This window comes from Pleurodeles waltl, chromosome 7 (assembly GCF_031143425.1).
Source record: "Pleurodeles waltl isolate 20211129_DDA chromosome 7, aPleWal1.hap1.20221129, whole genome shotgun sequence".
NCBI lineage: Eukaryota > Metazoa > Chordata > Amphibia > Caudata > Salamandridae > Pleurodeles > Pleurodeles waltl.
This window is the reverse complement of record NC_090446.1, coordinates 788,709,125-788,723,522: the sequence shown is the minus strand read 5'-3', so window position 1 is coordinate 788,723,522 and position 14,398 is coordinate 788,709,125. Positions and strand designations below refer to the sequence as shown.

The window sequence follows — 14,398 nt, the reverse complement described above, 5'->3', positions numbered from 1 at the left end:
AAAAAAAAAAAAACATTGAAAGGGAAGAAATCCTGACAGGTGAGCCATGTCAGTTTGAGAGCTCTGAACTTGGCGTGATACCACTAATGTTAAGGATTATGGCACCTAGAATTTACCATTTGTATGTATTAGTTTTCTTTGTAATTTTAAACTAAGACAGCACACCCAAATTCCAGCATAGAGATAAATGAAAGCCAAAAACGTAAGTCAAACATTTTTCTGCTTGCCTACATATAGCCCAACTTCATTTATAGATCTGGCAAGTGCTTCACCATTTAGCACTCATAGCTTCTACCGGGCAAAGCAGATGCCTGAAGCGTTGACAAGTGTGATTTTGACTTTAGGTTCTCTCTCATTTGGACGTGTGCCTTTTCATATTAGGTTTGACCTCACTGTATGCTGCAATATTCAATCAAACGAGTCAACGTTAAGACCTTTGCCAGGTATCCTGATATTTTAGGTAGGGAACTTAGTCTTAATTTTTAACAATGATTGAGACAAAAGACAAATTAATACACACTAGCAATATCCACCTCACTTCAGACAAATCAGAAATTTTAAGTTTGATTTCGATTTTAGAGCTTATGATTACTCTACAAATGCTGCTAGAAACAATGACAAATTAAGGGAAAACATGCTTTTTTTTATAAAACAGGATGATCATATAATTTATTAGTCACGTTATTTAAGAATGAAACAAGTCTTTTGGAACAGAATATAATTGTTTGGCCAAACAAAACAAGAACATTGTTGCAAAAATTTGTACTGCTAAACTAATCTGCCCCCAGAAACGCTTTTGCATGTAACAGAATGATCATTCAGATTTCCTTTTATTCAGTTCACATTTGATTGAGACTAATATTTTTAGGACATTTTGTACTCTGTATGCACATTTCCCATGACCCAGTCTCCCAAAAATATACAAAGTTATTAGACATCAATCAGAATCTAAGACTCTTGTGGAAAAACCTAAGCAAACAAATGTGTAAGGAATAGTGCATCAGATACATTTCACACTTGGCATGAATTATCAACTTTCAAATGGAAAATCATTTAAAACAAAATGAAACTAATACATAAAAATGTATATTTATATATTTATATATGTAATACTGCAAAAACACAGTAAGACTGAATTTTGCCCATTTCTGCTCAGGATGGTTCTTCTCTGCACGTTTTGCTCCCAAGCAATAGATTTTTCAAAATGCCTGCTCAAGTTTAAAGGCATGTCTACTGTTTCCCTTCTTTCTTATCTTCACTCTGCTCTGCATTCGTGGAACCATGATCTGCACTTCCAGAACTTTCCCTCTCAGATGCCATCTGCCAAATGCAAAATATTACAAATGTGACTCAGGAGAACAAGACTAGTAAACTGCAGTCAAAAGTGGACATCACCAAATATTGTTCAAATCTTGAAACTACTCTGCCAGATGGGAACCTCCTCTTAGAAACGAACACTTGTTCCATCGTGTTGGAGGCTGACACTTGGATTGAAGTTGCACAACAACCACAAATGTTATGTGAAAGGATGGGTTAATAAGAGGCTCACTTAGCACTCACAGTCTAGATGTGGACTTGCCCAATACAACAGATGTTACTTACTGTTGGAAATTATCTTTCTGGTGGAGGCTCTATTTAATTGCAGATTACTCACTTGAGAAAGATCCCGAGGCGCCAGAATTATGCAGAAACATTCTCATCAAAAGTCCTACATACAGCTAGGTGTCACCATGCAGCTTCATGCTGGCCCTGTAATTTCCCCATCCCCCCTGAAACTGACAGAGTGGGGGCACACAGTCGCCAACCCTGCGTGATATCAGTTTTTCTTTCTACGCCTTCCTGCATTCATCGGTCTACAATTTCTTAAAGTTAGAAAAACAGTGTGCTAAAGACCAATGTCCCTGCCTAGAACAGGCTTCAAGCTATGCTGTGATTTCAGAAAACAGATGTCTGCTACAGACCCACACAAGGTGTGTGTCAGTTTTCAGACATGACTGAAGACATGCAAAAAGAGTGCCATTAAGCAACCAAACCGGAACTTGAAAGCTGTACGTCACTGTATAAGGAAGTCGCCAAGATCCTCAAATTCCTTCAGAGCACAGTCTTGGCCTCCCTATCAGGAGTGTCTCGCAAGAGGTCTACCTAATGGTCTAGGGTCCTCCGGAAAGGACCAAGATGGATTTTGAAAATTATTCTATTAGGAATATTTGTTCAATTGTTCACATCTCTTCAACCAAATGTACTGAACAAAAAAAAACAAAAAAATTGCACATAAGGCTCCGTTAATGGTGTACACTTACGGTGTGGCACCCTATATTGAGTCCAGGCAAACTTTAGTGTAAGGAAATGCCTCCTTGGCATGGTTACCCCCTGACTTTTTGCCTTTGCTGATGCTATGTTTTGAATTGAAAGTGTGCTGAGGCCTGCTAACCAGGCCCCAGCACCAGTGTTCTTTCCCTAACCTGTACTTTTGATTCCACAATTGGCACACCCTGGCATCCAGATAAGTCCCTTGTAACTGGTACCTCTGGTACCAAGGGCCCTGATGCCAGGGAAGGTCTCTAAGGGCTGCAGCATGCATTATGCCACCCTAGAGACCCCTCACTCAGCACAGCCACACTGCTTACAAGCCTGTGTGTGCTAGTGAGAACAAAATGAGTAAGTCGACATGGCACTCCCCTCAGGGTGCCATGCCAGCCTCTCACTGCCTATGCAGTATAGGTAAGACACCCCTCTAGCAGGCCTTACAGCCCTAAGGCAGGGTGCACTATACCATAGGTGAGGGTACCAGTGCATGAGCACTGTGCCCCTACAGTGTCTAAGCAAAACCTTAGACGTAAGTGCAGGGTAGCCATAAGAGTATATGGTCTGGGAGTCTGTTTTACACGAACTCCACAGCACCATAATGGCTACACTGAAAACTGTGAAGTTTGGTATCAAACTTCTCAGCACAATAAATGCACACTGATGCCAGTGTACATTTTATTGTAACATACACCCCAGAGGGCACCTTAGAGGTGCCCCCTGAAACCTTAACCGACTATCCGTGTAGGCTGACTAGTTTTAGCAGCCTGCCACACTAGAGACATGTTGCTGGCCACATGGGGAGAGTGCCTTTGTCACTCTGTGGCTAGTAACAAAGCCTGTACTGGGTGGAGGTGCTTCACACCTCCCCCTGCAGGAACTGTAACACCTGGCGGTGAGCCTCAAAGGCTCACCCCTTTGTCACAGCACCACAGGACACTCCAGCTAGTGGAGTTGCCCGCCCCCTCCGGCCCCCACTTTTGGCGGCAAGGCCGGAGAAAATAATGAGAATAACAAGGAGGAGTCACTGGCCAGTCAGGACAGCCCCTAAGGTGTCCTGAGCTGAGGTGACTAACTTTTAGAAATCCTCCATCTTGCAGATGGAGGATTCCCCCAATAGGGATAGGAATGTGACCCCCCTCCCCTTGGGAGGAAGCACAAAGAGGGTGTACCCACCCTCAGGGCTAGTAGCCATTGGCTACTAACCCCCCAGACCTAAACACGCCCTTAAATTTAGTATTTAAGGGCTTCCCTGAACCTAAAGATTTAGATTCCTGCAACTACAAGAAGAAGGACTGCCGAGCTGACAAACCCCTGCAGAGGAAGAACAGAAGACACCAACTGCCTTGGCCCCAGACTTACCGGCCTGTCTCCTGCCTTCCAAAGAAACCTGCTCCAGCGACGCTTTCCAAGGGACCAGCGACCTCTGAATCCTCTGAGGACTGCCGTGCTTAGAAAAAGACGAGAAACTCCCGAGGACAGCGGCACTGCTCCAAAAGAACTGCAACTTTGTTACAAGGAGCAGATTTAAAGACCCCTGCAACTCCCCGCAAGAAGCGTGAGACTTGCAACACTGCACCCAGCGACCCGACTCGACTGGTGGAGAACAACCAACTCAGGGAGGACCCTCCGGCGACTCTACGACTGTGAGTAACCAAAGTTGTCCCCCCTGAGCCCCCACAGCGACGCCTGCAGAGGGAATCCCCAGGCTCCCCCTGACCGCGACTGTCTGAACTCCATTTCCCGACCCGCAGCCCCCAGCCCCTAAAGAAACGGAACTTCTGTGCAGGAGTGACCCCCAAGAGGCCCTCTCCCTTGCCCAGGTGGTGGCTACCCCGAGGAGCCCCCCCCTTGCCTGCATCGCTGAAGAGACCCCTTGGTCTCCCATTGAAAACTGAAGGAAACCCGACACGTGTTTGCACACTGCACCCGGCCGCCCCCGTGCTGCTGAGGGTGTACTTTCTGTGCTACTTTGTGTCCCCCCCGGTGCCCTACAAAACCCCCCTGGTCTGCCCTCCGAAGACACGGGTACTTACCTGCTGGCAGACTGGAACCGGGGCACCCCCCTCTCTCCATTATAGCCTATGTGTTTTGGGCACCTCTTTGACCTTTGCACCTGACCGGCCCTGAGCTGCTGGTGTGATAACTTTGGTGTTGCTCTGAACCCCCAACGGTGGGCTACCTTGGACCAAAAACTGAAACCTGTAAGTGCCTTACTTACCTGTTGAAACTAACCATAACTTACCTCCCCCAGGAACTGTGAAAATTGCACGAAGTGTCCACTTTGAAAACAGCTTATTGTGTTTTATGTAAAAAGTATACATGCTAAAGTAATGATTCAAAGTTCCTAGAGTACTTACCTACAATACCTTTCAAAAGAGCTATTACATGTAAAATTTGAACCTGTGGTTCTTAAAATAAACTAAGAAAAGATATTTTTCTATAACAAAACCTATTGGCTGGATTTGTCTCTGAGTGTGTGTACCTCATTTATTGTCTATGTGTATGTACAACAAATGCTTAACACTACTCCTTGGATAAGCCTACTGCTCGACCACACTACCACAAAATAGAGCATTAGTATTATCTCTTTTTGCCACTATCTTACCTCTAAGGGGAACCCTTGGACTCTGTGCATACTATTCCTTACTTTGAAATAGTACATACAGAGCCAACTTCCTACATTTAGTGACAGTGACTGGGAATTCAGATAGCAGAAGCTCTCTAGAGGTAGCTGAGGGGAGTAGTTAAAGCTTATCCAGAAGGAATTTAAAGCACTTGCAATACCACAGTATTAAGATAGTAATTTAGTCACAAGAAAGAACCACACCAGAGCGGCAAAAATAAAGGATAATTTATTACAGCACTATTACTAAACTGAAATTGGCGTATCTCCCTCTGGAGATATTACATACAATTATACACATACAATAATCAGCAAAAATAGCATAGAAATATACAGGGCCCTAGGGAAGGGTCAAACCATTTACTAAAAAGTGGAATCTTAAAGTAGAACTCCAACCAAGGAAAGTATGGTGATTAGCTAGGGGCTGGTGACAGAAACACCAGAGTTAAGTACAGCAGGTGACCCCAGCAACCAGGATTAAGTAAGTTACCCACCCAGTGGTCCCATAGGCTAACACAGAAAGCAGTGGTTGGAGATTGTGTAATTCAGAACCCTTCCCAGCGGACCCTAAGGAAACCAGCGGACAAGAGGATGGAGGGAGAGTGCCCCTACCCCAGGATACCCAGATGACAGAAGTACCTACATCAGGGACCTAGATGCAGAGTGGCAAAGGGACTCTCAGATGACTGTGGATGCCTCAGATTGTGCAGCTGCAGCCACGTCCTGTGGACCAGGACAGTGGAACCCAGGGACGTATTCTGGATGTGGAAACCTGCAAAGGAAGGGGACAGAGTCCTGCACCCAAGAAGGTGATGAGGGGGTGCAGGTGGCAATGCCCAACCTCCTAACGAAGTTCCTGCAAGTCAGAGGAAGAAGTCCAGCTATGGGGTCCATGAGTCGATGTAGATCTCAAGTCTCCTATGAGCTGTCCCAAGATGGTCACTGGATTGTATAAGGGTCAGGTACCAGCCAGCTCACCAACAAGCACTGGAAAGTACAAATAGAAGCAGAAGAGAAGTTTGCAAAGTTGTGGGGACCAGCAAGGTACAGGAGACTCTACCCAGGATGGGGAGTCAGAGCTAGCCCTCAGCACACAGGAAGGCCAACAGAATTCGCTGGAGCACCCACGAGTGACCCACAGGCGCTGGAGACATGAAGTCACAAGGAGGACTTACCAGACCAGCAAAACAGAAGTCCCACGCTGCAGGAAAGGAGATGATCTTTGGTTTGCAGGGTGCTGGGGGCCGGGGCTACTTTGGGGTGGAAGATATCCCAGAGAAAGAATCACCACGCCTAGACAAATGCAACAGTTGCGGTGCACAGGCGAGCCAGTCCAGAGGCAGGAGCAAGGGCATACAGTCTCCCAACTTGGATGTACGACTAGCAGGATCCAGAGGAGGCCGCAGACTCACCACCTGTGTTGCAGGATCTTCGGATGTCCAGAAGACAGCAGACCCCAACCAACCGGTCGACAATGCCTTGAGGTGCCTGCAGTTGCAGGGGAGTGACTCCTTCACTGAAAGGGAGATTCCTTCTTGCTTCCTGGGGCAAAGAATCCTTTTGTCCCTGGAGGACGCACAGCCTTGGATGTTGCAGAATTCTTGCAGGATCCAGAGAAACAATGGTGCAGTGGGTGCCTTGTTTGGTTCCAGGCGAAGACCAGCAGCGGTTTCAAAGGCCAGGGGAAGAATATGCCTTGCAGAGTTCCTTATAGACTTGCTTGATGAATCGGAGGACTCACCTGCAAAGGAGCCCTTAATTAACTTTAAAAGGGGGGTTGGTCACTCTCTGAAGGGACCTACCTATCACCTGCCTCAGCTAACCAACCAGATGCTCCCAGGGGCCTATTTTAAAGATAGCAGAATCAAGTGGCCACCTGGTAGAGATTGGGCCACCTCCCTTGGGGAGGAGGTGGACAGGGGTGATCACTCCTGTCCTTTGTTTAGTTCTGTGTCAGATCAGGCACTGGGGGTTCCTGAACTGGTGCAAACAAATTATGCAAAGAGGGAACCTTATGTGCCCTTCAAAGTAGTCTGGTGGCGCTCAGGACACCCCAGCCCTTAGACACCGAATACACAGGAAGAGGTGGTCACACCTCTCCCTTGCAGGAAATCCTTTGTTCTGCTCCTCTGGCTGAACCTGGCTCATTAGCAGGAGGGTAGAACAATGTCTGGGGTCAGCAGCAGCGCAGGCTGGCAGCTGGACTCCATTAGGCTGCACAGGCAGAACTGGGGGTAACCCCCCCCCCGATCCCCCCCTCCTCCCTCAAAGCGATTGGCTACTAACCCCCCAGACCTAAACACGCCCTTAAATTTAGTATTTAAGGGCTCCCCAGAACCTAGGAACTCAGATTCCTGCAACCTAAGAAGAAGAGGACTGCTAAGCTGAAAAACCCCTGCAGAGAAGACGGAGACACCAACTGCTTTGGCCCCAGCTCTACCGGCCTGTCTCCCCCCTTCTAAAGACACTGCTCCAGCGATGCTTTCCCCAGGGACCAGCGACCTCCGAATCCTCATAGGACTGCCCTGCTCTAGAAGGACCAAGAACTCCCGAGGACAGTGGCTCTGTTCAACCAAGACTGCAACTTTGTTACAAAGGAGCAACTTTAAAACAACTTGCGTTTCCCGCAAGAAGCGTGAGACTTGCTACTCTGCACCAGACGCCCCCGGCTCGACTTGTGGAGAACAAACACTTCAGGGAGGACTCCCCGGCGACTGCGAGACCGTGAGTAGCCAGAGTTGTCCCCCCTGAGCCCCCACAGCGACGCCTGCAGAGGGAATCCCGAGGCTCCCCCTGACCGCGACTGCCTGTTCCTCAGATCCCGACGTCTGGTAAAGACTCTGCACCCGCAGCCCCCAGGACCTGAAGGATCCGAACTCCAGTGCAGGAGTGACCCCCAGGAGGCCCTCTCCCTTGCCCAGGTGGTGGCTACCCCGAGGAGCTCCCGCCTTGCCTGTCTGCATCGCTGAAGAGACCCCTTGGTCTCCCATTGAAACCTATTGAAAACCCGACTTGTGTTTGCACACTGCACCCGGCCGCCCCCGTGCTGCTGAGGGTGTACTTTCTGTGCTGACTTGTGTCCCCCCCCGGTGCCCTACAAACCCCCCCCTGGTCTGCCTTCCGAAGACGCGGGTACTTACCTGCTGGCAGACTGGAACCGGGGCACCCCCTTCTCCATTGAAGCCTATGCGTTTTGGGCACCACTTTGACCTCTGCACCTGACCGGCCCGAGTTGCTGGTGTGTTAACTTTGGGGTTGCTCTGAACCCCCAACGGTGGGCTACCTTGGACCCAAACTTGAACCACGTAGGTGGTTTACTTACCTGCAAAAACTAACTAACTCTTACTCCCCCTAGGAACTGTGAAAATTGCACGGTCTAGTTTTAAAATAGCTATATGTGATTTATATGAAAACTGTGTATGCTATTTTGATTATTCAAAGTTCCTAAAGTACCTACCTGCAATACCTTTCATTTGAAATATTACATGTAAAATTTGAACCTGTGGTTCTTAAAATAAACTAAGAAAATATATTTTTCTATAGAAAAACCTATTGGCCTGGAATTGTCTCCGAGTGTGTGTTCCTCATTTATTGCCTGTGTGTGTACAACAAATGCTTAACACTACTCCTTTGATAAGCCTACTGCTCGACCACACTATCACAAAATAGAGCATTAGTATTCTCTTTTTGCCACTATCTTACCTCTAAGGGGAACCCTTGGACTCTGGCTCTGTATGCACTATTTCAAAGTAAGGAATAGTATGCACAACTTCCTACACAGCCATGCTGAGAATACTCCTAGATTCAAATATACTGATGTCAATGACAAAGGCGGCCCTCATCAGAAGAGCTAAAGAGATGTGGGTTAGGATGAACTATGGCAACCAATGTAACAAAACTCTTACCTTTGTTTTAATCTAACACGTAAAACGTGATTTATTGCACAAAGAGCTAAGGCTTTGGGATGAGGTGAACACCTTGAAATCTTGTTAGTTAAGAATAAGTTGGAATCAATTAAAGGGGGTGGGATGAGGTTGGGAGCCAAAAAAAATGATCTACCTGTGAAGTTCTTTCTGATAAAATGACAAACCAACCAAGGCAAACATGTCTGAAAAATGTACATCTGAACTGACAAGAAAATTGATTCTCATAACAAGCAGCAAGCTCCACTTCAGACTGAACCTACAAAAGAGCTGTTAGTCTTATCACCGGACTGACTGAAGAAACCTATGCATGAATAACTGCTTTAAAGGCAACGCCTGGAGGGCTAGCCATTCCGGGCTTTAGTGGAGACAGCAGGAAGTTCCTTGCAATGTAACAGAAGATGCATCTCAGAAAAGCACAGCTGCAATTTATTTTTTCTTTTGTAGCTCAAACCCCACAAAACCATCTTGAACTGCTTCATCTGCATAATCAAGCACAAATGATTTTGGTGACCAATCCCCCTTTCAGGGCTATTTAGGGTCTCTATATCTTGGCTGGGTCCTCATATTTGGCTTGCAAGACTCCAGCAGGATTCCTCCACAACAACCACTTCTGGCCACTGGAACTGCGACTGGACTCTAAAGGAACCAACAACGCTGCAATCCACGAAGAAGAGTCTTCTACAACTTTGTTTCCACAGCTCCTGCTAGCTTTGCAACATTTCCTCATCTGTGCATCCCAAGAAGACAGCAGCTCTTCAGCCTGCATAAAAAAAGAAAGCAGGAATCTCCCTTGAAGTGAAGGAGTCACTCCCCTGCATCAGCAGGCACAAACAGCAATGACTACCGGCTGCATGGATCACCTCTCCTCCTGAGCTGCATGGATCCTGCATCACAGGTGGTTGTCAGGAGTAGTCCTCTTGGTCTTCCCTGCTGTTGGAAAATGGGTTATTGGTAGGGCAGGTAGGTACCTACACCTAGCAACAAGCCACTAACCTCCACATAGGTACAGTTAGGTCTCAGTAAATTAATCCCAGCTCAACCCTTGGTAGCTTGGCAACGAGCGTCAAGGCTTAACTTAGGAGACAAAGTGTAAAGCATTCAAATATCACAAAACAGTAATTAAATAAAACACAGGAAACAGTTTAAAAATCCAAAACCAATTTATAAAAATAGTTTATATTTTTATCTTTAAAATGACACAAAAACGATTAAAATCGGTTCAGGGGAACCGGAGATATGAATTTAAGAATTATTACTTTTCTAGCGCTTAGAAACAAAAAGCGCCAATCGGGTCATCTGGTTGCACCTCGACCGGGGCAAAGTCAAACTTTCAGGCCGACCGCGATGGAGCCCTGCTCGGCTACAGGTTGCGGGAGGCCTCGGTTAAAAAGTTACTGTAGGAAGTTGGCTCTGTATGTGCTATTTCAAAGTAAGGAATAGCATGCACAGAGTCCAAGGGTTCCCCTTAGAGGTAAAATAGTGGTAAAAAGAGATAATACTAATGCTCTATTTTGTGGTAGTGTGGTCGAGCAGTAGGCTTATCCAAGGAGTAGTGTTAAGCATTTGTTGTACATACACATAGACAATAAATGAGGTACACACACTCAGAGACAAATCCAGCCAATAGGTTTTTATATAGAAAAATATCTTTTCTTAGTTTATTTTAAGAACCACAGGTTCAAATTCTACATGTAATATCTCATTCGAAAGGTATTGCAGGTAAGTACTTTAGGAACTTCAAATCATCAAAATTGCATGTATACTTTTCAAGTTATTCACAAATAGCTGTTTTAAAAGTGGACACTTAGTGCAATTTTCACAGTTCCTAGGGGAGGTAAGTATTTGTTAGTTTTACCAGGTAAGTAAGGCACTTACAGGGCTTAGTTCTTGGTCCAAGGTAGCCCACCGTTGGGGGTTCAGAGCAACCCCAAAGTCACCACACCAGCAGCTCAGGGCCGGTCAGGTGCAGAGTTCAAAGTGGTGCCCAAAACACATAGGCTAGAATGGAGAGAAGGGGGTGCCCCGGTTCCGGTCTGCTTGCAGGTGAGTACCCGCGTCTTCGGAGGGCAGACCAGGGGGGTTTTGTAGGGCACCGGGGGGGACACAAGTCCACACAGAAATCTCACCCTCAGCAGCGCGGGGGCGGCCGGGTGCAGTGTAGAAACAAGCGTCGGGTTTGTAATGGAAGTCAATGGGAGATCTAGGGATCTCTTCAGCGCTGCAGGCAGGCAAGGGGGGGGTTCCTCGGGGAAACCTCCACTTGGGCAAGGGAGAGGGACTCCTGGGGGTCACTCCTCCAGTGAAAGTCCGGTCCTTCAGGTCCTGGGGGCTGCGGGTGCAGGGTCTCTCCCAGGTGTCGGGACTTTGGTTTCAAAGAGTCGCGGTCAGGGGAAGCCTCGGGATTCCCTCTGCAGGCGGCGCTGTGGGGGCTCAGGGGGGACAGGTTTTTGTACTCACAGTCTTAGAGTAGTCCTGGGGTCCCTCCTGAGGTGTTGGATCGCCACCAACCGAGTCGGGGTCGCCGGGTGCAGTGTTGCAAGTCTCACGCCTTTTGCGGGGAGCTTGCAGGGTTCTTTAAAGCTGCTGGAAACAAAGTTGCAGCTTTTCTTTGGAGCAGGTCCGCTGTCCTCGGGAGGTTCTTGTCTTTTCGAAGCAGGGGCAGTCCTCAGAGGATGTCGAGGTCGCTGGTCCCTTTGGAAGGCGTCGCTGGAGCAGGATCTTTGGAAGGCAGGAGACAGGCCGGTGAGTTTCTGGAGCCAAGGCAGTTGTCGTCTTCTGGTCTTCCTCTGCAGGGGTTTTTCAGCTAGGCAGTCCTTCTTCTTGTAGTTGCAGGAATCTAATTTTCTAGGGTTCAGGGTAGCCCTTAAATACTAAATTTAAGGGCGTGTTTAGGTCTGGGGGGTTAGTAGCCAATGGCTACTAGCCCTGAGGGTGGGTACACCCTCTTTGTGCCTCCTCCCAAGGGGAGGGGGTCACAATCCTAACCCTATTGGGGGAATCCTCCATCTGCAAGATGGAGGATTTCTAAAAGTTAGAGTCACCTCAGCTCAGGACACCTTAGGGGCTGTCCTGACTGGCCAGTGACTCCTCCTTGTTATTCTCATTATTTTCTCCGGCCTTGCCGCCAAAAGTGGGGCCTGGCCGGAGGGGGCGGGCAACTCCACTAGCTGGAGTGTCCTGCTGGGTTGGCACAAAGGAGGTGAGCCTTTGAGGCTCACCGCCAGGTGTGACAATTCCTGCCTGGGAGAGGTGTTAGCATCTCCACCCAGTGCAGGCTTTGTTACTGGCCTCAGAGTGACAAAGGCACTCTCCCCATGGGGCCAGCAACATGTCTCGGTTTGTGGCAGGCTGCTAAAACTAGTCAGCCTACACAGATAGTCGGTTAAGTTTCAGGGGGCACCTCTAAGGTGCCCTCTGTGGTGTATTTTACAATAAAATGTACACTGGCATCAGTGTGCATTTATTGTGCTGAGAAGTTTGATACCAAACTTCCCAGTTTTCAGTGTAGCCATTATGGTGCTGTGGAGTTCGTGTTTGACAGACTCCCAGACCATATACTCTTATGGCTACCCTGCACTTACAATGTCTAAGGTTTTGCTTAGACACTGTAGGGGCACAGTGCTCATGCACTGGTACCCTCACCTATGGTATAGTGCACCCTGCCTTAGGGCTGTAAGGCCTGCTAGAGGGGTGTCTTATCTATACTGCATAGGCAGTGAGAGGCTGGCATGGCACCCTGAGGGGAGTGCCATGTCGACTTACTAATTTTGTTCTCACTAGCACACACAGGCTTGTAAGCAGTGTGGCTGTGCTGAGTGAGGGGTCTCTAGGGTGGCATAATGCATGCTGCAGCCCTTAGAGACCTTCCCTGGCATCAGGGCCCTTGGTACCAGAGGTACCAGTTACAAGGGACTTATCTGGATGCCAGGGTGTGCCAATTGTGGGATCAATGGTACATTTTAGGTGAAAGAACACTGGTGCTGGGGCCTGGTTAGCAGGGTCCCAGCACACTTCTCAGTCAAGTCAGCATCAGTATCAGGCAAAAAGTGGGGGGTAACTGCAACAGGGAGCCATTTCTTTACACAAGCCCCCCCCCAGCCCACAGGCCAGGAGACTCAGCCAACGCTGGAAGAGTCTTCCTAGTCTGTCAGGCGAGGAAGAGTAGAGGAAATGGCTGGTTTGTTGCAGGGCCTACTCTGCCTTACATCCTCCTGTTCAGGTCATTCCCTCTGGGGAACTGACCCACTTCCACAGTGATAGGACCTAGTCTGAACTGCCTCTTGTCTGTGCTTTTTATGTCTTTACCCATTCTCTCTATTTTGAGGTCAGAGGTATCCACCTCTGCTAATCTTATCTTAGCCAGGGTCACCCCTAGCTTACCCAAAGAGGTTACCCAGAGCTGGAGTAACCCCACCATGACCAACAGGGTCAGGGGGCCTAACTTGTTATTTGGCATGGGGTCAGACCACCATGCCAAGGATAGTGCAGCCATAAAGGCTAACACCCAGCAGAGGCCACTGACAGCTGTCAGTGCCCAGAACCACACCTTTAGCTCTTCACCTACAAGGGAAGGGGCTAAGTTACAGGCTTCTTTGGGTTCAGGGTGCCTGTCTGCTGTATTAGAGTGGGGGGTTACCACATCTTGTAGTAAACACCCTTCTTCCACTCTTTCTTCTGTTAGCTGAGGAGCCACCCACTCAGGCTTAACAGTTGCCTGACTAGCCAGGACTTCTTGTGGGTCAGGTTGGACTTTATCAGAGCCATTTTTGGAGTTCTCCCCTACTGGAGCAGAATCTCCTTGGCTTGCTGGAACCTTGGCTAAAGGTTGTCCACCTTTCCTACTCTGTTTCCTTTTCTTTTTCTTCTGGGGCCTACTTGCATTTACTGCAGAGGCAGGCACTCCAGAATCCTTGGGAGAGGACTGGCCCTGGACCAGTTCTTCTCTTAGGCTCTGACTAACCTCTGGGTAGTCATTTCCAAGGAGACAATCAAGGGGGAGGTCTGTACTGACTACTACCCTTCTCCAGCTAAGAGTGCCACCCACTTCTATGGGCACTAAAGCCACAGGCCTCTTAGTGACCCTGTCTAGGCTAACTCTTACCCTGGCAGTCTCACCTGGGATGTACTGGTTTGAGAGCACCAGCCTGTCATGCACAATAGTGTGACTGGCACAAGTGTCTCTCAGGGCAGTGGTTGGGATTCCATTCACCAGTAGGTGGTGGAAGTGTCTACTTCCCTCTGGAATCTCCAACTCACCTGTTGGGCCCTGTTTCCAGTTGAAGGCTAGGAAGACCTCCTCATCTGAGGAGTCATCTCCCATGGCTACACTGGTTACCCCAGGAATTTTGTTCTGGGGTTTGTTTTTGGGACAAGAAGTGTCCTTGGTGTGGTGCCCAGACTGTTTACAGTTGTGGCACCAGGCCTTAGTGGCATCCCAGTTCTTACCCTGGTACCCACCTTTGTTTTGGGTTGTGTCTTGGGGCCCACCCACCTGTTCTGGTTTTTGGGGGCCTACAGAGGACTTTTTTTCTTTGTTTCTAGT

General features: G+C 48.2%; 1 protein-coding gene across 1 annotated transcript in view; it reads right to left on the bottom strand.

The window, feature by feature from the left end:
- Positions 1 to 703: 703 nt before the first annotated feature.
- Positions 704 to 14,398, bottom strand: part of HSPA9 (heat shock protein family A (Hsp70) member 9) — a 324,302-nt gene continuing 310,607 nt past the window's right edge. Inside the window, exon 18 of the mRNA XM_069199318.1 lies at positions 704 to 1,320. Within this exon, the coding sequence (XP_069055419.1) occupies positions 1,231 to 1,320 (90 nt within the window). The 3' untranslated portion in view covers positions 704 to 1,230. The remainder of the gene's footprint in view (positions 1,321 to 14,398) is intronic.